This window comes from Polistes fuscatus, unplaced genomic scaffold, assembly GCF_010416935.1.
Source record: "Polistes fuscatus isolate 324 unplaced genomic scaffold, CU_Pfus_HIC Scaffold3, whole genome shotgun sequence".
In the NCBI taxonomy this organism is placed as follows: domain Eukaryota; kingdom Metazoa; phylum Arthropoda; class Insecta; order Hymenoptera; family Vespidae; genus Polistes; species Polistes fuscatus.
The window spans coordinates 2,807,861-2,832,327 of NW_025113107.1; the positions used below are offsets into that span (position 1 = coordinate 2,807,861).

Here is a 24,467-nt window from a genome sequence, read left to right on the forward strand (position 1 = left end):
AGCATATATAAAAAAAATTACAATTTAAAAGAAAATAAATAAAAAATAAAACGTAGATAAAATATAAATTTCGAATAAAAGCAGCCTGAAATGATATAAATCGATTGGTAAGGAATGTAGATAAAAAAGTTCGGGTAAGAATCGTACGATGGCAGCACTATCTATTTTCGGTAGAACTTCAATGGAAAACGTATTTGGATTCGATTGGTGACGAGGATGCTCCATCGGTAGACAAACCTTTGTACGTCAGAACAGTCTCATTCAATACGACCCATCGGCAACTTGCTCGAACGTCACCGACAATTTACGACGTCATGCATATTCAAAGTTTCGCCGCAGATAGGACGGAGAAAAGACTTTCTACGAATTAAACTCTTCTCTTCTATCGCTATACACATATAAACATAGAGACACATATAAACACCTAAATAAATCTACCTATATGTAAATATTAAATATATTTTCGATCGGTTTAAAAAACGCGAAGAAAGATATTGTAAAAAGTTACGAATTTATTTGACTACGTAACATTAGTGAAAAAAAGAAGAAGAAAAAAAGAAGAAAAAATAGAAAAGAAAAAGAAAAAAGTTTACAATCTTGAAAGAAGACTACGTTGTTGCTTTTACTACTCATTGAAAACAAGTCTGCTATGGCGCAACTACTACAGCGTCGCAATGCAGATCATGGCGACTATTGTGCCGACGAAACAACAACCCTCTCTTTCTTACTTCCTTCGTTATTCTGCCATTTATTTCTCTTCTTCTTCTTCTTCTTCTGTAAATATTCTTGAATACAAACGCGAGGGTCGTAAGAAAAAAGAAGAAAAATCGTATAAAGACGCGAGGAAGAAGGGTTCGATCGAGTACGGTGATGTTGTTTTGTTAGGAAGAGGGTGGGACTGATAAAAGCGTGACGTTACGCTGACGTAGTCGACGTCACCCTATCGAGCAGACGTTCCTGGGAGACATCGTTCATATACACACACACACACAGACACATACTGGAATATACTCGAGAATGCGCAGGTAGCGCACTCTTCGGGTTGAATTAAACGGGAACGTGGGCGTTCGAGGTAGCACACAAAGCGGGCGTAGCTGAGGCTAGGCTCTTCCCTCGATGTTGCTGCTTGCCGTATTGGGATCCTCGATTTCTCTTATACCGTATTAAAAAATAACGATAGTTGAACTAGTAGTAGTAACTATAAAAGTAGACAAAGAAGAAGTAGAAGAAGAAGAAGGAGAAGGAGGAAGAGGAAGAGGAGAAGAAGAAGAAAAAGAAGCTAACAACAACGAGACCGTTGAAACTTTTTCCTTCTCCTTGGAGACGTCACCTTCGAGAAAACATTAAATGTTCACTTTCCTTTTCTCTTATCTTTTTTTCCTCAACCCTAAACCAACCGCCCACCCACTCCCGTTCTTTCAAAATCGATTAGTTCCTCATCTCTTTTTCTCTCTCTCTTTCTTTTTTCTTTCTTTTTTCTTTCTTTATCTTTTTTTCTTTTTTTTTTCTCTCTCTCTATCACCCTCTCTACTCTCGCAGCTAACGTATCAACGATGAAAAAATGATGGAAAGATTACGAAGAGTGGAACGAAAAAAAAGAAAAAAAGTTTTACCCGCCACAAGAAGGGGGCCTCATCTTCGCGAATCTTAAGACGGAAGCAGACACCCCTACTACTTCGTCAAAGATATTTTCTTCGTTCAACCCTCATTCAGTCTTTTCCGCATAAATAAGACACGAGTTTCTCGAGATACGCGTACACGTATAAATCGGTAAAAGAATATTAACATGTATTTATATGCATAGATAATATGCATTTACGTGAAGTTACGCAAGATCTTGCCCGTTTACCCCTCCGCCCCATAAAATTACTTTTTCCGATAAGTTTCTTTCGGTGTTACTTGTAATGACATTTTTCCTATGACCCGACCTTTTCGATCATCCTTCCTCCTACCCCTGCTCATCCTCCGTTCAAACCGTTTGCCACTTCCTCTGGTGAAGCTGTAATTTCATTTGAAAATAAATGTCAACAGAAGAAGAAAAAAAGAAAGAAAATAATTTCAAATTGAAAAATAGGAAAATGAGAGAAAAGGATAGAACATTTTCCAATCGAATATAGCACACCTCTTTTCGAAAACTCGTTCTGCGGTTTTTTCTAATTACTCGACGTTAGCACCAACGCCGTATCTGAACGGATAATTCAATAAACTCCAACGACGATGTGTTTTTCCTCTCTTTTCTTTCCTTTTTTATTTGAATTTTTTGTTCTTCTATATAGAGGAAAGAAGAAAAAAATTATCCGTATGTTCGAGCTTTTTTATAGGCCTAAGTACACCCAAGTACGCCACCTATCGATTTAACATTTAATTAAGAACCCCATGTGACTATTATCATTTCTAACGGACGGACATACTAGAGAGAGAGTGGCTCAAGGTACATCACACGGTTATGCTTAAAGGTATACCGTGTCCTATATACCACCAACGAAATGTCAAAGAGGTGGAATAACGCGTCTGTATCTCTCCCTCTCTTTCGCGTTGGTAAATCCATACGAATATCTATATACGTATAGCTTATATGCAATTCGCATCGTATAATACGTGTATATAGTACGTATGTGTATCATGGTAAAGGGTGGACGATCATATAAAATACAAAGTGCGAGAGAGAGAAAGAGAGAGAAATAGAGAAAATGTGTCTTTGATCTGACCCATTAGAATTATCCAAATCATCTAACCGAGCTCTGATTACAATTGTAGCAGTTTACTAAATGTCGAGTTGATATTCGCAATTTATCCGATAAACCACCAACATTAAATCCGCACTCTCGCTGTCACCCCCCAAAAAAAATAAAATAAAAAAGTAATTGAAGATATAATCTCGTAAAAAGATAAAAAAAAAGATTGTTTCCTAAAAGGACGTTGATTATTTGATTATATTTAAAAATAAGATTTAACATCGATACGAGCAGGTAGCGGGTACGTCGTTGATGTTATATACCATCGCCTAATTATACAAAAGTTATTTTAACATGCGGAAGTCGTTATACGGGCGATTTATTGATCCCATCTGGGCCGAAAGTGCCGGTTAAGGTTTTCGCCTCTCTTTTTATACATTAAAGATACATATGTTTGTTATCGATCGGCGTAGAGCACGCCGTTGTCGTCAAAACATTCGAACTTTCGATTCGACATGCGGCGTTTGAAATAGTGGCCCCCCGTCCCCGATAACCACGCCCAACAACCTGTGAATCGTGAAAAGATATATATGGCCGAGAGGACAGGAGAAAGACCGGCGCACCGACCGTTGAAAAAACCACCTGCCCCTCCCACCTCCCCATCTTTGGAACAGGGGGGATAGAAGAAAAAACGTAACCTCGAGGGAAGAACAGAGAGATGTATGGGAATAGAAAGGAGAAAAGGCAAAACGGAGAATAAGAATCTTGATAATGAAGTAAACAGAAAGAAAAAGAGAGAGAGAGAGAGATAAAGAGAAAGAAAGAAAGAAAGAGGAGATGGGAAGAAAAAGAAGAAGAAGAAGGTAAATGAAAGAGGAAAGAAAGAAAAAAGGTTGGCGGGCGATGATCCTAATACGCAGGCAAAGTGTTAAATTTTATAAATGTAACTTTATGATCTTTAGTTAAGTATCCACAAGAAAACGCACGGCGAAAGATGTTCGGTTAGTAGTGGTAACGATAGTGGTGGGGTAATGTAATGTGTGTGTATAATAGTAATAGTAGTGGTTGAAAGAGTGAAGGGTGGAGATCGCGTACAAACGCGAGAAGAAAGGATCGTTTGAGAAAGGGCGAGAATAGGGGTGGGAGAAAGTACGTCGAGTAGGGGTATGCGCGACGTATTAAAATGCTGACTCTTACCGCGCAGCGTGGGAGTTAGTTCTGGTGATGGCGCCAGCCAGCTCACTCGCTCGACTAACCCACCATCCCGACCCTCCGATCCTCCATCTCCTAACCACCGGCAGACGACGAAGCAACCTCCACGCTCGCCACCTCCTCTCGCTGATTCTACTGATCCGCAGAAGCAGCAGCAGCAACAGCAGCAGAAGTAGCAGCAGCAGCAATAGTAATCAAAGAAGCAGCAGTGGGCCAACACCGAGTCCGGCACAATCTACGACGAACAGTACCAAGAGAAACAGTTATAGTAGAAAAAGAAAAAGAAACAACAAAAGCAGTTAGCCGTGAGCAATTTGGTTCGAAGGAAAAGACAGACAGACGGAAAGAAAAAGAGAAAGAGAGAGAGGGAGCGGGAGAGAAACACCGATGGCAATACCGGACTGGTAGCAGCAGCAACAACACCAACAGAAGAGGACCAGACAGTTTGAGCTATGCGAGATTAATCGTTCTGCTTCCGGTTTCTCGGATAACAACGAATAACTACTACTCCTTGAAAAGGCTGATAAAGTCAAACCTGTAGAAAAGAAAGATAAGAGAGAGAGAGAGAGAGAGAGAGAGAAGGAGAGAAGAAAAGGACTATGATGTCGTAACACGCGCGCCTCTGCACGAACGGACGCACGCACCGCGAAAGATCACGTCACCGAGCAGACCTCGCCGCTACATCCCCACCCTTGATCAATCCCTATCGCCAGCACCACCACCGTCACCGTCACCGTTACCGTTGCCGTCGCCGTAGCCGTAGCCGTCGTCGTAGCCGTAACCGTAACCGAAGCCACCACCGTCACCGTCGCCGTTGACGCCGCCACCACCGCCACCGTCACCGTCGCCGTTGACGCCGCCACCACCGCCACCGCCACCGCTGCCGACGCCGACGCCGACGCCGACGCCGACGCTGCCAAGATCAACCGCAAGAACGCCTTACACGGATGGATCGTCATTGGGGCTGAAATCCCTTGCCGCCGGTAGAGACTCCGAGCACTCCGTATGAAGGCGGTACGCGTACGACCACCCACGCACGAATCATCCTCGTCGAAGACGTTTGCGTCTGTGCCACCCTTATTCCTATCGTTCTTTTATCTTTACTTATCTTATTCTTATTCTTATTCTCTTTATTATTTTTCTCCTTTTACCACCATCATTTCTTCCTCTTTACACAATTCGCTGCGCTGGCTCCGTTACCACCACCACCGCACTTTGACGAAACCACTTGTTTCTCGTTAATTATCGCGGTTATGGTGTTGTTATGAATTCATCTGCTGACAATCAGCATCAAAAGAAGTTAAACAGCTGATCTAAGAACAATACACACCAAACCGGCTGGCTGGCTCCTCGCTTAGAGCTGACCGACCATACGATTCATAAGAACGGTGTTGCTACTCTATTGTTAAATGGTCATGAGTAACTTACAATTAGTGAACAATAAAAAAAGCCTACCTAAATTTTGTGCACCTAAGCGGTTAGGGTACAGTAGTGTGCGTGTTTAAATTATTCGAATTAAATCTGCATTATATCTTTATTATTGTTGTTATTAGATGTATGAGTTTTTTAATCTTACTTTCCGCGCGTTTTATCTTTTTGAATAAGGAAAAAGAAAAGGACGTATCAAACAAAAACAAACCCTTTCTCTTTCGCTCTCTCTCTCTTTCTCTTTTCCTCTTCTAATCTCTCCATTTCATACCTTGATTCGTAACTCGACACCATCGAAAATATACCACATTGTATTGAAAAGCGTCGAATTGAAATCGATTCCTCTATTCGAGACCCCATCATCCACACCCCCATCCCACCCCCTTCCTTTCTCTCTCTCACTATGTTCACCTAAACCCTTTTGTCTCCGGCCACTTCGACCACCGGTGAACCTGAATTACGCCAACAGTGTGTGTACGTGAAAGGGTGAAAGAGAAAAGCGGCTGAAGTAGTAAGAGAAAGCGAACACCAGACTATCTACGAAAAAAAGGAGAAGGAGAAGAAAAAAAAGTTAGAGGAGAAGGAAGGGGAGGGGAAAGAAAAAATCATTAGAGCTCTTCGAAAGGTATACGGGAAAACCAAAGAGAGTCAGACAGTCAAACAGAGATAAAGTAAGAGAGTGAGTGAAAAAGAGAGAGAGAGAGAGAGAGAGAGAACGCGCGTTATCATCCTTGTCAAGGAAGAACAAGGACTCAGTTTTCATTTTTCGAATAACTTCACGAACCATAGAAGCAAGTATCTTGACGTACAATACACCGAATAATAACAAAATGAGCAAAAAGTATCTCGACGTACAATCCACCGAATAATATAATAACAAAACGAACAAAATTGATAGAAACGTTAAAAGTTTTTAACGAAAAAAAGATAGAAACAAATGTCAGCACCCTCACTCAGCACCCTCGTGCACGAGCCTTATCCGTCAAATATTTTGCACGTAAAATCGCGCTCTTGATTTTCCTCGAATTTATTCGTGTACGACGACGCTAATATAATGTGATAGAAAAACAGCAGACAAAAGAGAAAGAAAGATAAAGAAGACAAAAGTGAGAACATTAAAGAGTTCTTTAAACGAGTTCTTAATGGCTATCAGTGTCCTTCTTAGTTCGAAAAGAGTCCGTTTTTGTATATTTTTCGGGACACCTGTTGATACCTCGCCATGTTATATAAGTAACTTCCAACTTATCTTTCCTTGGAATATAATATCGTATTCGTCAAATACGATATTAAATACTTTGACGATAAGTTGTATTAAAACGATCCTAACGAATTTCATAGTTAAATGTTTAAAATTTATTTTGCGAAAACGTAAACGCCCATCGACCAGTCGTAGTCGGCATTATCCGAGGCCACCATAAGGGGGTGGCCTCGTACTTGTACTCGGGAGAGATAGAAAGAGAGAGAGAGAGAGAGAGAGAAAGATACCATTTAGCCGGTATACAAGGTCGTCCTTTTTACGAGATACGTCCCTCTCCTTCCTTCTTCTTCTACCCTCTTGTTCGCGCATCAAAATTTTATTATCCCCCATCGAGATACATACGTGCCTGTTGATATCGCGATATTCGCACGCGCGAGAAAAAGAGAAAGAAAGAGAGAGAGAGAGAGAGATACTCGATCGTTAACGTTATAAAGTGCTCTTATAGTCGGTAAATGCAGCGGGATAACGCGTTCTAATATAGACAGGAGCTTTAGCACGTAAGCCCACACATACACACACATACGCGCGTGAATATCTTTTATTTATTTTTTTTATTTCATACTATTTTATTTTATTATTTTTTTATTTTTCGTTTTTTCGTTTTTTCGTTTTATTCCTAAAGTATCTTGGACGCTAAGCTTTATTCTTCTTCTACTTCTTCTACTTCTTCTTCTTCTTCTACTTCGTCGTCATCGTCATTCCTTCTAATGCACCAACCAGTAATAAAATGTTCGAGCAGAAAAACCCAGACGCACACATACTATATCACGCACGTAAAATGTACGCACGCACGTTCGCACCACAGTCCAACCACGTTAGACGAAGCTCTAGTTTCGTTCCTCGTCGTTGCATAAAACTCGACGTTATTTCACGTTCTCCGTGATCGTAATAAAAAAAAAAAAGAAAAAAAGCAGGAAAATGTTGAAAAAAGAAGAAAAGAGAAAGAGAAAAAAGAACAAACAAGAAGGAAGAAATAAAGAAAGAAAGAAAGAAAAGGAATAGTCTCTCGTCGTTAAGAATAAAAAAATAAAGGAAACGAAAGGTGACGTGATATAAACGTAAAAATATATTATAATAATAATAATAATAATAATAATAATAAGAGGGTGAAATATATTTAAAAGGATCCAGAGAGAAAAAAAGAAAGAAAGGAAAATGAAGAAGAAAAAATAGAAAAAAATATTTTAAGAAAAATGTCATTACGGCCGAACCGATCACGGATTAAACGTTATAATTCCGTCAAATTGTTAATAATATATTTGGATAATATTCTACTAAATCAATTTCACTGTCTTTTATGTCTTTGCACCACCCCGTGCACCAACCACTGCACGCACGTAAGCACGACGACTGCACCACTTGCATCATCAGTCTTCCACCATTCACGGCACTTCGATGTGTATGTGTATTATGTACTTATCCGTACAAAACAAACAAATAAAAAAAAAAGACGAACGAACAAAAGTAGAGAAAGAAACAATTTAAAAAATAAAAAGAAATAGCAAAACATTGACCTAACTTTTATTATCAATTAACGACCTGATTTCAGGAAGAAGCCGGCGAACCGCGAAGACGGAAAAAAAACGTGCTACTACTCGACTACTACTACTACCATTTCTACTACAACTACTACTACTACATACTATACGTGCCTATTCGATTTAGAGGAGTCTAAGCTAGTTACAATTACCTACGAGAGGAAAGAAAAATAAATAAAGAAAATAAAAGAGAGACAAATACTACGGTAATTGAAATCGTACATCTAGAGAATCTATAGTGAAAGGCCATAGGGAAACGGGGCTATATATTCGAGAGAAAGAGAGAGAGGTAGATAAAGAGAGAAAATAAAGAAAAGAAAAGAAAAAACGGGGAAAAGAGAAAAACTGTGTGTGAGCGCAGCGAAAGAAAACGAGGCGGAGACAAATTTCAACGTTTATGGAAGAAGAAACATCATCGAGATTCTACGCTATTCAAATTTAGTCGATTCGCCGGCGTTCAACAATCTTTCGCTATCTCTTTTACTTTCTCTCATATAAGAAAACCACCCTTCGTATTTTATTCTGATACTGGATCCTGAATAAAAAAAAAGAAAAGAAGAAAAAAAAAGAAAGGAAAGGGATAAAAAGTAAAAGGAAAATAAGGATCGGATCCCTCGGTGTGTATCTTGACTGAAAGGAAAAGTCGGCCTAATCCACGTTCGGTACACCGATTCCCTCTTGTAGACTGGAGAGAAAAAAAAGAGAAAATAAAGGAAGAGAGGTAGATAGAGATAGATAGAAATAGATAGATAAATAGAAAGAGAGAGATAGAACGAGTAAGAGAAGGGTTCATTTTTTTATCAGGAGCGTAATCCCCCCTCACATTAAATAGGATACGCTGAGGATCTCTTTCCGTCAATCCGTATAATACGGTCGTAAAAGAGCAAGCAAGTAAGCAAGGAAGAAAGGAAGCGAGGTAAAAACGACGGTAGGGAGGAAAGGAATCGGCCATTATCGAGTCACGTAAGATGACGTTCTGCATATTTTTGCTACTAACATACGTTGGACATGTTTTCGAACCAGGAACTCAACCGGTGAGCGTACCTTACGAAGTAAACCAACTGGATTCTCATCGCGAGGTAAACGCGAGGAAATATCAGAACGAACAGAGCACGATAGGTGGCAACCTGTTGCACCTAAAAACATATCCTTACGAAAGATCGCATCGCAATGACATGTCCATATACGAGGAAAGGCAACCGATTTATTCTTGGACACCGAACGACATGTTGGTAAATGAGATTATTAACGAACCTAATGACTTGGAGGCTGCCATAATGGCATTCTCCCCTCATTTGTCTAACGTCGTTTATCCGAAATACTTGGCCGTTACGTCACCATATGTTACGGTTAGTTCAACAACGACCGAGCCCCTTGTAGACGACGACCTTCTTACACAACATAGCTTTCCACGTCAACATCAACAGTTACAACGACAGCACCACTACCATCACGAACAATTACAACAACGGCTTAGGCAGCGACGTCAGTTGCAACGTAACAAGAAGAGACGGATAATCGATTACAGCAACAATAAGCAACACCACCATCAGCAGCAGCAAGTTGAGAGCCAAGCGCTCGAACTACCTATTTCGATTTATTACAATGGCGAGAAGATCCTTCCAAACGGAAGACAATCCGATCAAGAGGATGTCTACGAACAGAGACTTAACTTGCCGATTAAATTGAAGACTGAACCGATTTTAGAGCGTGTCTCCAAGCAATCGCCATCTTCTTCTTCTTCTTCTTCTTCTTCTTCTTCTTTGTCTTCTATCTCTTCGTCCTCGATTCCATCTTCTTCTTCTTCTTCTTCTTCTTCTTCTTCTTCATCATCTCCATCTTCTTCATCGTCATCTTCTTCTTCTTCGTCTGCTTTATCCTCTTCGCGGGAATTTTTCAACGCCGGAGGATTCATCCCCTTGAAACCTTTTATATACGAGATTAACGATCCTTCCTACAAAAAGAATTGGATAAGCATCGGACGTCGATCGGTCAATTTGCCAGAGGAGTCTTCTGTCTCTCACCAAGCCCTGGCGGCCCATACATCTCCCTTTACTTCCGGAGAAGCAAATGTGAACACCCGATTGGTGAGGTCTATCAGGACGAACAGACCTTACGACGTGCCGCAAATTGGTAAGTTTGGATATTTCAAATTTAATATTACGATTTATTTTCCTCGTCAACAAGTTGCCCTTCTAAATCGTTCCATCAAATATAACCGATTTATTATCGTTTAAACCAAACCCACGTTGAAACCATTTCTTTCCCTATATTCTTTTATGATATCTTACAAGACCATAAAAAAAGAAAAATTAATAAGAAACGTACACAATTAAATGAACAAATGTCTTTTAAATGTCGTCCCTTCCACGTTTCTATAGTAAATATCTCTAAACTAATGTACGATCGCATGCCATGCTCGCCTAACTCAACTCAAACAAAAACTTCGATATTACGCGACATACACAAATTAGCCTTGCGACTTTAATAAAACTTATATCTTGGATGATACCGCAGAAAGGAAGCTAAAAGTAACAAGTTTAACCAACTCTTGGAAACCCTAATTGGTCAAAGAGGAAGATAGAACGATAATAATCAAGTGACAAATCGTTAATACACACACGCGCACACACATGCATGTATATACGTGTGCGTTTTACTTATATTAACATATTGCGTTCACGTATTCGATTATTAATTAACATACACATACATACGATTACAGATAACAAGATTCACAGTTCACATTAATTAACGCGATTAGTTAGCCATAAATGAACTTTTACAACTCGTAGGAGTTATTCCCCGAAAAGATAAAAAGAAATAGAAAAAGCATCAAATTACCGAAGGGAATTTTTATAAAATAGTACACAGAGGGAAAATCATTCTCAAACCTTTATTTACTTTTTCAACATAGCATTATCTTCCTATACACACACGTGCGTATACACTTTCTATACATGGATGTAGGTGTGTTTGCACGTATATTCCAATTGATTCGATTCAACTTGATACATGGACAAGCACATCGAGCTTAGTTTCTTAACCGAGAGTACAGTAGACTCATAGACTACCTATACTACATGATCCGATTGTGAAGACCACCCGCACCGTTTCCAATCTAAAGAGAAAGACGTAGAGAGAAAGAGAGAGAGAGAGAGAGAGGGTTTGATAGATAAATAGATGGATGAATAGAGCGAGAGAGAGAGAAGTCAAAATTGTGTAGAACGGTTTAATGCTGTAACCTCGGACAGCATATTGCAGTCGGCGTGATTGGATTATGCGAAATGCGATTAGTTGTAGTTTGATAGTCTACTGGCGGACAAACAGCGATCTTCTATTTACCAACGTCAAGATTCCGTTTTACTTTTGCACAACCTATGCATACTATTCTTCAACAAAACAATCTAACGAGTGTAGTCTACAAGTTTTAAGAATAAATTTATGATAAAGAAATATATTAAATTGTCGGAAAAGTTTGTAATCGATTTCTAAATGTACGTGTTGCTTTTAAATTTTCCCTTGTAAAAAAAAATATATATATATACCTATACATATACAGAAGAAATCTTCGAGAAAAAAAATATTATACGTCAGAAACTTTCATACACGATTCACCCTCTTTCTCATTTCTGTTTTCTAAAATGAAAAGAAAATAATAAAAGAGTAAGAAAGAAGGTCTGATCGATTTTTCGATTTTATCTTCCTCTTGTATTTTTTCATATATTTTTTGTACTATCTCGTAAAATTGGTAGAAAAAAAAGTAACGAACCCTTTGATAACGATTTATTAGATAAAATTGGATGTTCGAAAAGATAAAACAAGATCTGATAGGGTATTCTCGTTATCGTGTTACTGTTACAGAGTGTCCAGCCTCGGAGGAAGGGATGGAGAGGTTTGCATGTCCGAAGCCAGATAGAATGGGTAGATATCGTTGTATCGATGACCATGTTCTATGTGACGGCTTCTTGGACTGTCCGGGGGGTGAAGATGAAGATATGCTGCACTGCATGTTTTTCAAAACTGTGAGTCCACTTTAATTAAAGTTCGATACGTCGAGCGTACTGTTTTATACACACCATCGGATTCTAGTTTGGGATCATTAAATAAATTCAGAGATACTGAATATTTACAATTAAAATCTTCAAGATCCAAATTAATTGGGAAACCTAAATGTTATATATAGATATTATCATCATCTTTTTAATTACAATTCATCTTTTTTCATTTCAACTTACTTGGTATTACGAGTTTCTTTTTTCAACGCCATTAGACGTAAATTGCAAATGCAATTTAAATATTTACTACCTGAACTGTTCGTTAATCAATTATCCATTGTATTGAACAAATGATCTATTATGACTTACTATGACTTAGTTTTCGGATAATAGAGAACATTTCGATAGCGGATCATGTGAACAGTGAAACGTTTGAATACCAGATCGTCGGATACTAGACGTTCTACTGTACATAAACAAAATGAATGTCTTTAGAATAACCGAGGTCAATTTATTCGTTAATCAAAAACTTACGAGTAGAATGTTTCATTTTGTTTTATCAACGATTTGAATATTTTTCTTTCACATTGCCATTTCATAAAAAAAAACCCGCTTTTATTTTTACGACAGTCTGATATATTCTGGGAAACTTGAACTATGAATTTTTCGAGTATTTTTGAATATCTGTCCATGCTTATTGTAAAAATTGCCAAAAATGTGCCAATAGGAAAGTCGTATTGTCTTAATACTAGGTGTATAAACTAAGTGTAATTCAACTTATTAATAACGATAAATCATCTCAAAATTATTTGGTGCATTAGATTTTTATTGAAAATCAGCAATCATTTGCAACCTTTTAACCAGACGTACATAAATGTCACCTGGAGGGGATCGATATTCCTGGAAATGAACGAATCAAACGTAACAACTGACTTCTCTTGTTCACAAGAATGAGTGGTACAAGTGATTTGGGAATTGGGGTGGTAATGAATGAATTGAAGTGGTGATGATATTGGAAAAAGAGAATAAAAAATAAAACAAGATCGCTAATAGAAAGAACAAACGAAGGTAGGAAGGTAGGAAGGTAGGAAGGTAGGAAGGGAAAAACGAGACTGGAGTCTCTGCGTGTTGTTTATAATTCGTCGCGTGTCACCATCATGACACTGCTCGACAATATCTATAAGGGTTTTAAATAAAGCTATAGTATCTCACCGGTATGTGAGCATTTCGCACTATTCCGAGAAATGCGGGAAATTTCTAATGTCAACGCATCACGCGAGCCTTACCACGAACCGAGAAACTGTTCGCACGTTAACATGGAAATGTACGTGCTAATGAGCAACGAAAGAATGAAAGAAAGAGAGAGAGAGAGAGAGAGAGAAAATTCCAGATACGAAAAAACATTTTTATCTGCTTCAAATATATTCCACCTTTCTTTTTCTTTTTTCTTTTTAATTCTCCTCTTTTTACCTCTTCTTGAAAAAATAATTTAATACTGACACACGTTTCAACTTAAATATTAAAACGGACGACGAAATTTTCGCAATTATTTAACGACAAGTAAATTCTAGAAAGTATGACAAAGTAAAAAAGGGAATTTTTCGTCGACGGAAAATAAGATAAGTACAAAACTTATCGGCAGGTATTACATGAATGCCACTTTTTGAGAATATTATTTATCAATTTCATTTTCTTCTCTTTATTATTATTGTTATTATTATTATCTTTTTTCTCACGTCCCGTTCATTTTCGTTACGACAATGGACATATTTTTAGTTAATATTCAAAGATAGAAAGGTAACATGAACAGACACACGTATATTATTTACACACGTATAGGTTCATTCGTATAAGTATACGCACACATATACGTAAATACGTAAATTGTATAATATGCTTCTCCCCTCCTGACTCTCTCTCTCTCTCTCTCTCTCTCTTGCGATATTAGTTTACCTCTCGCTGTCGTGGTAAATAAATGAAACGCTAAATCACCGAAGGCTCTATCCTTCCATCCACCTTTTCCCCTATAATCGAAGACAAAACCCGACGGATTCCATAAAAGTATCTACATTTTTTATCGGACAAAAGCCACGTTATCGAATAACACGACTATCGTAATAGTACTTGCCATCGGTATAACAATAAATGACCGATCATTGGGGTTACGTGGAATATTTCTTTATTTCTTATTTGAACAAATATCAAAATACATATACATTATTACCAAACTAATTACAAGAAATTAATTTTGACTAAAATATCGTTGTTCGTTTTAATATCATCAATGGCTATTAAATTATCAATGTATGTAAACGTGTAAATGAAAATAGTTAATGATATTAATATTAGATTAAAATAAACGCAACGCTTTGACACCGACTCGATCGATTATTTCCGAGATAATTGTATATATATATATATATATATATTTTTTTTTTATTTTTTTATTTCGAATGGAATATTTTATGTTTTTTCGTTTGAAACCAATTATATGACTATCATAAAATATTTTAAAGAGCAAGAATTCTCTAAAGGAAATACTTAAAATAATAATTAATTGCTTAATAATGATTTAAGGAAAAAAATTGTTAAATTAATAATAAATTGATCTTGTAAAAAAATGTATTGATTTATAGTTTATCTACGAGGGAATGGGGCATGATTCCTTCCTTCGAAAAATGATAACACTAGTAATCCAACAAAATTCACAAAATAATCGGAGTAAAAAATTGATATCTGTCCCGAATAAACATGACATATTTTTCGCAAAACGTACGAAACAATGGATGTCAAAACAAGAAAATGGATACAACTAAAGGTAGTAGGTGTGTTTGAAATGTTAGACAACAAAAAATTGGAAAAATCATATTGATATATTATATACATCGTACACACGCACACACACGCAGTTATATACGCGTGTAGATATATTTGTTAACTCTTAACAACGTCACGTAGGCAGTCTCGTTAAGAGTTATTAAATTACTAAATGAAGGATAGAGAGGTAGTGCGAAGAGGTTAGGAAAACATAGACGATCAAGCAAAGAGAGAGTGGAGAGGGAAGAGGAACCCATTCTCCAGGGATATTTTCTATAATCGTCGTGTATGTGTGGCAATTTGAAAATTGTGTTTGCCAAAGAAAGTTTTCTCATTAACGTTCACCTAACACAAAGGAGTTTTCCCTTGGATTCGAAATCATTAACGGGTTGTGTAATACGTTAAGTCAAAGTATGCAAAACGAACACAGATGTTGGGAAAATTGAAAATTATTTTAAGGAATTAAAATAATATAATATAATATAAGATAAAAAGAAAAAGAAAAAAAAAGGAAAATAAGGAAATTGCTAAAGAGAGAACAATAGAAAGAGAGAAGAGAAATCATTCGAGGAAACAATAAAACGGTTATACAATATCAAGTCTTATAAAACGGTTCCACAATAATATGCACGTGTGTAGATATAAACACAGTTGAAATTTAACGTTAGATGCATTTAACATGCGAAATGATTTGACTCTTGTAATATATTTATTATATGTTCATGCAGTATGTATGTATGCATATGTGTGCGTGTGCGTGCGTGCGCGCTCGCACTATGCAAATACTATCTAAACTGTACAAGCCAATAGCAACAAGTGTTAGTATACAACTTTAAATTGCTTATTCAGATTTCTTGGTAAAAGGGACACGTTTAAACGCGTGCTTAGGAACGAGCTGTGGAAGTACTAACAATAAGCATACTCACACTTACTTAATGATACATACATACATTTATACATACATACATTTATATATACATACACTATCAATTCAAAAAATTTGGGTACACGTACTTTCATTTATGAATTATCTTGAAATTATTAGTAATTACTATCCACAAATGTTTGATTTTTTATGTATACAAGGGTGAGTTGAAAAGTTTTAAAATTGAATCGAAAAATAATAGTGAGTTTGATCGACAAAAAAAATAATTTCTATGTTAGTCTCTAAACTTTTCAATTCAATATAGTATTCAGTACTAATCAAAATTATTTTACCAGTTTACAAAAAAATGATAGAAAGTTAGTTTAAATGAATATCATAACTAATTTGTTTTAGTATTTGTATAGGAAATCGCTTGTTTGTTTAATAAACTTTTATGTTAAATCTGAATATGTTTTTCATCCGATAAACGTTCATTCGTACAAAACGTATTTTCGATACATCGATTATACATTATTTTTTATCGCGTTTACAGTTTCATGATTACAGAAAATAATTTTGACTGATATTGTAGAAATACTTGTTTTACGTAGATAAAAAATTTATTGGAAGAACTTACGATGGAAAAAGAATTGATAAAACATCATTAAATGTGTACTAAACGTTTCGATCGTCAAAGCAACTATTCCTTTTTTCTGTATAAATATTTTACATTATTTGGACTAATATCATTGGACAAATTAATGTTGATTTTTCCCCGTACGCAAATAGTTCCAACAATTTTGTTTAAAAGGTCCCACGAGTTTTCTCTTAGCCTTGAAATAAATGGAATCTATAGGTTGTATATAAGTATGTAATGCAAATGTAGTAGTATATATAATAAACTTCAATCGAAATTAAATCGTCCACGTGTTAACGATGACGTTATACGACTACTATAAGGAGAAGTCGAAGGATTGAATTATTAGAATGAAATAAAAAAGTTTAACATTTCGATTAAATCGCACGTATGTGGATAAAGATATGAAAAAAAGAAGAAAAAGAAAAAAAAGAGAGAGTTAAAATGTCATGAAAATTCAGTACTCGCAAAGTACGGTCAGATATACTGTGAACGTGGGACGGAAGGAAAGATTAGGACATTTAAAATTTATTGTACGGCATGGCTTTATGACATCGATAACCATAAGCTGGCATCGCTGGCGAGAAACAGACGGGAAGGAGGTCGTACCCAGAAAGACAGTATGCTTCATTGCGAAAGTATCGTTGAATTAATTATATCGTAGAAACTGTGAGAAAAGCAACAAAAGAGAGAGAGTTAGCGTAGAAAAAGGTCAGAAAAAGGTTGGTAGTCCCATACATGTATAAATGTATCGTACATGTTTAATACATATACATGTTCATTATCTTTCTCTTTTTGTTTACTTTCTTTCCTTTCTTTAGGAGATATATCAAAGAATTAATATCGAAAATATGGCGTATTATAATGTAATAAGGACATTATTGTTTCATTAAAAAAGAAACCAGTATACAAATAATATGCTATAGTTGCATTTACGTATTTATACAGGAAGTTTTACTTAAAGTCGTATTATATATCGTCACGCTTACGAGGTTTTTGCTTGAAAATTATTAATAAATACATTTGTTTAAAAATTATATATCTTATATTTCTAAAATAAAACAATTTCAATCTAATATTTTATTGAATGAAGAGAAGATGATTCAAGCTAAAATTTATTAAGCATAACAATATATTTTAAGTGACACTCACTGTATATAGTACGTCTAGTTTCATTGGACAATGCAATTTGATAGCAACATTATCTCGTTCATCCGACTTTCTACTTTTTATTCATCTTTTTCTTTTCATTTGAAACATTTTGCCTTATTTTTCAGATAATATTAACCGACTCTGAGCAGCCATTAAATATATCCGCCTACGAGTACGCGTTTATCCTAACGCATTTACGTATAGTCAGTTTTTTACTCTCAGACTTGGCGTTAATATTTAAAAAAAATAAAAATAAAAATAAAATGATGAAAAGGGAAAAAGAGAGAGAGAGAGAGAGAAAGAAATAAAAGAAGATAAAAGATAAAAGATAAATGAAGAAGAAAAACATCGACACTCTTAAAGAGTACTCTCTTCTTTTTTCATCCAAGTAGCTTAAATTTTGTGCTTTCTCAGTTCCTTTCTTCGCGAACTTAAAAGGATATGCTAATTTCATGCAAGGAATAGTAGTAACTTAAACCCAAGCTGGAATATTCAACGAATTAGTCAATCCTATCCACTTTCCAAAGTGAGATTCCGTCGGTAGTCTGCTACCGGTGCTATAGATGCCCGGTACCATACCGAATTACGTTAATTCGTCTTGAAATAATAAAAGACGAGAAGAATTAATTATAATCACGTAGAAAATCATTATCCGAGTTGAAAGCTTTTTTAAATGAATTTTTACGAGGTTCTATATATATTCATATAGAAATATATTTATATATACTATCGAATTGTCTGGAAAATTTCGTAACGATTTATAAATATTTATTCGCCGTATACTATATACATTTTTTTTTCAATATTTATCAAAATATAAAAGTGTTACATTTAAATTTTATAAATTTTGATATACATGCATATATGGAGTGGTTGCATAAATATTTAACCATCATTCCTCCCAAATTGAATAGAATAATTCGATTATAAAATAATAATAATGAAATAATTCTCTTTTTTTTTATTACATTCTATATACTACCGGTTCAAATTATTTTATTTAATTATTTGATTACTTTACAAAATAATAGAAAGTTGACTTAAATTGGTACCGTTAAATTACTACATTTTTCTTACTATTTTCATAACAAATGAATTCTTCGTTCAACAAATTAATAATTACATTCAATTCGAATGTCTCATCTATCAAAAAAAACTTTATTTGTGCATATACATGGATACATGAAATTATAACATAAATATTGAATTGTTCGGAAAGTAAATATCGAAATTGATATTTGTTTTTTATTATAAAAACGATAAGAAAGAAAATCTATTTTTATTTGACCGAAAAATTGTTCAATCAATATGTAAATCTGTTCACATATATACATGTATATATATGTATATAGATATCCTGTATTTTTTTTTTCTTTTTCTCTTATTTATAAAGTCTTTACGAAGTTTCGGATTTATCTTGATTCACTTGGGAAGGAAAAATGACGAGCCATCTTTTCTATCTTCCATAACGTCTCTCCATTTTCTTCTTTCTCTCGTTTTCCCTCAAGACACTTCAAAAGAGAACCTCTTTACTCACAACTCAAACATTATAGTCAGCAAACTCCAGACTGTATCTGCCATCGATATATTGAAAATAAGCAAAACAGAATGTGAGATAGATAGAACGATAGATAAATAGATTCAGACAGACAGACAGATTGGTAGATAGATAGATAGATAGATGGATAGATACATAGATAGATAGATAGATTAAATAGATAGATAAATAGATAGATAGATAGATAGATAAAAAAAAGAAGAAAGGGTTTCTTTTATTCTTTTACTATGAATTCCAAATTACCATTACTTCAAGGTTACATTTTTTTGTTTCGAAACCTTCTTCTCCCCTGTTTGAGAGATAAATAGATAAATAGATATAAAGTATGAGATGAGGTCTGATTTTTTTATTCCTATAATTCCTAATTCTATTTCAATTCAAGGTTACTTTTATTTTCAACCTTTCTCTCTCTCATCTGATAAATAGATAAAAAGAACAAGACGAGTAGTCTGATATTGTTTACTCCTTATTCCAAATTACCATTAATTCAAGGTAAATTTTATTTTTAAAATATCCTTCCTAATCTGAGAAATAATTAGATTATTTTTTACCTCTAATTCCTGTTAACCATCAATTACAAGATTACTTTTAGTTTTCAAATTTCCTTCCTCGTTTAAGAATTATACAGGCTAATAGATAAAAACATTGAAACAAAAGATTTTTAATATTTTTACTCGTAATTTTAAATTACCATTAATCTAAAATTATAATTTTTTTCTTTTTCAACATTTTCTTTCTCTCTCTTATTAGTCTTATTTCGTTCAACTTCTTAATGCAGAATATAAGTGAGTATAGTAAAATATCCTCGTATTACGCTTTGGCAATGTTATAAAAGAAGATGATTATAGTCGAGATAAGAATAGATGTAAGAGAAAGAGAGACAAAAAGAAAAAAAGAAGGAAAGAGAGAGAGAGGGAGAGAGAGAGAATTAAGCACGTAGTATAGAAGAGTAAGGAAAATTCGAAGCACGAACGTTTTAACGCTAACTTCGTTGTTGATGAGCTCGAAGCATAGTAATACGCGGGGGCTGTAACGACCGCTTTCGTAGCGAAACTTTTCCAAGGGTGCTGTTTCTGTTTATAGGACGCTTTAAAAAAAAAATCTATCTGTGTATATATATATATACACGCACAACTTTTTCCTTTCCTCCCATTCACTGTCTCTCTCTCTCTCTCTCTCTCTCTCTCTCTCTCTCTCTCTCACACACATAAATATATCCTAGTACATGCTTACATACACACATAATTATACACCAGTATATGCATTCATGCGCATATACAATTATACATATCCGAGTACATGCACTCATATATATAATATATACACATGCACACATACATAAATACTAGAAACTATATGTTGCTGAGGTTTGAATCTAATTAGGAGGAAAATCAAATCGGTGCATACGGAATATTAACACATTCAAATCAATGAGTACAATAATTCTCCTTCACTCTCTCTCTCTCTCTCTCTCTCTCTCTTTATCTTGATACATGAACGCACTACTGTTGAAACGATATATGGACACAAAGTTTCATCAGCACCATTCGCACAGTCGTCATCCAAGGGTATAATGGCTGATAAGGTAAGGATGGAGGGGGGAAAGGAAGGGGGCAAGAAGAAAGGAAAGTTAGGAGCTGATGGAAATGGCAAAAATGATGGAAAGCGGTGGTAGAAAAGGAGGAGGAGGAGAAGGAGGTGGAGGTGGAGGTGGAGGTGGAGCTGGAGGGTAAAACTTTCTTAACCTTATGACATTCTCCAATTTTCCCTCTTTTTCTTTTTATTCTCATGGGCAAAACAAGCATAAGGATAACCAAAGGTGGGTGTTGGCCATTGCCGTTATTGCTATATATTTCTTTTCTTTTTTTTGTATTTTTTATTATATACTTATTTTCCCCCATTACTCAGATACCAAGTTCCCCTTTCTTTTCGCTTATTTTTTTCTTTTTTTCTTTTACGTCGACACGACTTTCGATTTACCAAGGATCACGAATTTTCCAGCACTAAATTTCACGATCGTATAATGTAATAATATTCTTTTCTTTTATCTCTCACATCCTTCCTACGTCATTCCGATGGAAGGAGAGAAAGAGAAAGAGTGTGAAGGGGGAGGGGAGGAGGTGAAGGTTTCCCTTCCTTGATCGATAATCCGCATAACGTAAGGCAAACCTTTTCTTTTCGGCTCTCATGAAAACGGAAATGTTGAACGAGTTTATTAAGATATGTTCTAAGTCCAGATGTTTGTACGAGTTAGTTGGATTGTTATTATTTTTGATAAATACATTTATCTTTAGATTTACAATATATGACGTTGATTACCATGATCACATTTAAATATTAAATCTAGGATAAGACAAAATAAAAAAAAGGACAGAATTATTATTAAATATTTTAAAGAACACTTATTATAATAGATTTATTAAATTCAATGTAAGCTAATTGTATAATAATCTTACAATAAGATATATTTATATTTTTCATTTATTTATTTATTTATTCATTAATAACCATTTTTACTCAAAGACTTAAGAATTAAATACAAAGAATAACACATATATCAAAAATTAGACACACACACACACACATGTATCGTTATTTTTATAATTAAACCTATTTATTATAAAAATAATTTTCGCGACTTAAGCAAACAAAGTTGACGTTAAAAAAAAATATAGAAAAAAAAGAGATAAATGATTTGAAAAAATAATTAATAAACTTTCGATCAATCCCGTGGGTGTGTAAACACTTTAAAAACTTTCCTAGACGTGATCGATCCATTAATCTCGTCAGATATAATTAATTAACGATATTAAAGCTTTTCGCTTATGTTGTAAATGACAAAAACAAAATTAAAATAAACGAATAAAATTAAAAAAAAGAAGACAAAATGATGACGTCAGATGGAGATCGTCGTCATCGTTAGTCGTCACAAACAATAGTACTACTACCATCTACTCATAAGCCATCATCATCAACTTCCAACTCGATTATCAGTTTAATGCCTGTTCAAAGATAATTGCCTTTTGACGATCACCACGATTGCAATCATCCTTAGATGGTTAAATTCAGCTGGTTAGGTAATTGCTAACTTATCATTATCGTGTTATTTATGCCTAAAGTTATCTTTTATTATGCTAACCATCTGAACTCTAATTTAAATAAGTATCAAATATTTTTATTATCTAATATTTCCAGATGAGGAATCTCAATGTAGTTAACAACGAATTGTACAATAATAATATTCTATGATACATGATTCTAATTACTTACATGAAACCGTACGATACGGGAGAATAAATTGAAGTTGAAGATAAGAAAATAAGAAATAAAGAGACATAAAGAAAGAGAGAGAGATAGAGCACACGTAACATATTGTTCAAGTTATTTCAATAGACGAGAAAAGAACGTCTATGTAGTCCAATCGACTTACTGTTATTATTATTCTCTTGCAATACTAAAAGGATACTTTGATTTTGATTAAAACCAAGAAGACAGAATGAGAGCACATATACAATATACAGGATGTCCCAAAAGTCACTTTATCCAAAAACAAAAACCTTGAACGCAACCATAGTACAATCCTTCAAAACGAAAACACTGTACACGCGAAGATTTTATTAGATAATAAATTTCTAATTTTATAATTAAATTAAACCGACTTTTGGGATACCCTATATGTTTAATATAATAATCTATGTAATTATTTACATAAATAACAAATTAATATACGTATGACTAGAATAGCAAAGCTGAATGAAAAGGGCTTCTAGCTTTTCTATACGTTTTCCCAGTCTTGACGGGATGGTCGCATGAGATATGCTTTAGAATATGAGGTGGGCGCGTCCTTTTATGCGTCAATGAGAGAGAGAGAGAGAGAGAGAGAGAGAGAGAGAGAGAGAGAGAGAGAGAGAGAGAGAGTGAGTGAACATCACATTCACCAACACATACCTTGACCAGAACTTTACCATCCCAAGTAAAGGAAACACCTTCGAGGACAAATCCTCTACTGCGTTAGTAGACCAACCTGTATTTCTACAAACGTCATTCTCTCTCTCTCACTCTCTCTCTCTTTTTCTCTCTCTCTCTCTTTCTCTCTCTCTCTCTTTCACATATACTATCTATCTATCTATATATGTAACGTTATCTTTCGTAGCTTCGATCAGATATCAACCGAGACTTCTGAATGGTAGAAATTATTGAACCGTCTATAACATCTACCAAATTTATCGCTACCTGCGCAAATAATCATTTGTTTTTATATAGGAATATAAATTGAGAATAATAATCAAATATTGTTTTTTAGAAAAGAAAGAGCGGTTTGGGATGTAAAATACGATTTATTTGTGAAAAGGACTATTTTTAAAGATTTGTAGGATAGGGGGATAGGAAATTTGTCTTTGAGATGACAGAGTGATTGATTAAATTCATGAATATATTTGTATGCGTCAGAATTTAAGCAAAGTATTTGATATATAATACACTTTAATATACTGCATATAGGATGTTAAAGACTTTAATAATAATTTAATATTATTACTATTATTTATAAATTATTATGTCGTTAATATCTTGCATGATATTTTTATTAATAGATGCGTATATTGAATTGTTTGTTAAACTAATTTTGTTTGTTCTAAACTTCATTATTTCATTATTCAACATTCTAGCAACAAATACCTCAGACGTGATTTAAAAACGAAATTACGTTCCGTATAACCTAATATTTATTCAATATAAATCTAATATAATAAATAAACTTCAAATATAGAACACACAAAAATGAGGATATCGACGGAAAAGAATTAACATAAATTTCTGTAAAATAAAAAGGCAAAAGAAAAAGAAAGAAAAATAATTAAAATTTGTCGTTTCTGTTTTCTTTTTCAGACGAGGGCACACCTCGACGTCTTAGCGGACGCCATATTGCGATGGGCAAGAGGACGCTAATTGGTTTATTATAAACGATTAATCTCCATCGCGTACATAATGCCTCATCGATGTAATATTTCTCTACTGCGTTTAATGCATTCCCCGAAAACAGATTACTTATTCTCTCTCTCTCTCTCTCTCTCTCTATCTCTCTCTATCTCTCTCTCCTCTCTTTCTCTCTCTCTATAAAATTCTTAAAATTTTTCATCTCATTTCAATTCTATTCTTCCATATTCTTTTTTCTATCTATATTTTTATCTTATACCATTTGTCTCTTCCTTTTATCTGTTTGTCTCTCTCTGTCTCTCTCTGTCTCTCTCTCTCTCCCTCTCTCTCCCTCTCCCTCTCGTTCCATCTATCTCGTTGTCACTTCCTCTACTTCTTTCTATTTCTCTCTATA

The 24,467-nt window shown here is 34.9% G+C and overlaps 2 protein-coding genes across 2 annotated transcripts; one reads left to right on the forward strand and one right to left on the reverse strand.

The window, feature by feature from the left end:
• The first annotated feature begins 3,878 nt into the window (after window positions 1-3,878).
• On the forward strand, window positions 3,879-24,183 carry LOC122519677 (serine/threonine-protein phosphatase 4 regulatory subunit 3-like). Its single transcript, XM_043639298.1, has 4 exons — window positions 3,879-4,901; window positions 8,123-10,244; window positions 11,976-12,136; window positions 24,026-24,183. The coding sequence occupies exons 2-4, from the start codon at window positions 9,080-9,082 to the stop codon at window positions 24,083-24,085; spliced, it is 1,386 nt and encodes a 461-aa protein (XP_043495233.1). The 5' UTR covers window positions 3,879-4,901; window positions 8,123-9,079; the 3' UTR covers window positions 24,086-24,183.
• LOC122519239 (glycine-rich cell wall structural protein 2-like) lies at window positions 4,584-5,675 on the reverse strand. The gene is made up of 2 exons (XM_043638583.1): window positions 5,587-5,675; window positions 4,584-4,800 (listed from the first exon to the last, which is right to left on the reverse strand). The coding sequence occupies exons 1-2, from the start codon at window positions 5,673-5,675 to the stop codon at window positions 4,584-4,586; spliced, it is 306 nt and encodes a 101-aa protein (XP_043494518.1).
• Window positions 24,184-24,467: the final 284 nt, after the last annotated feature.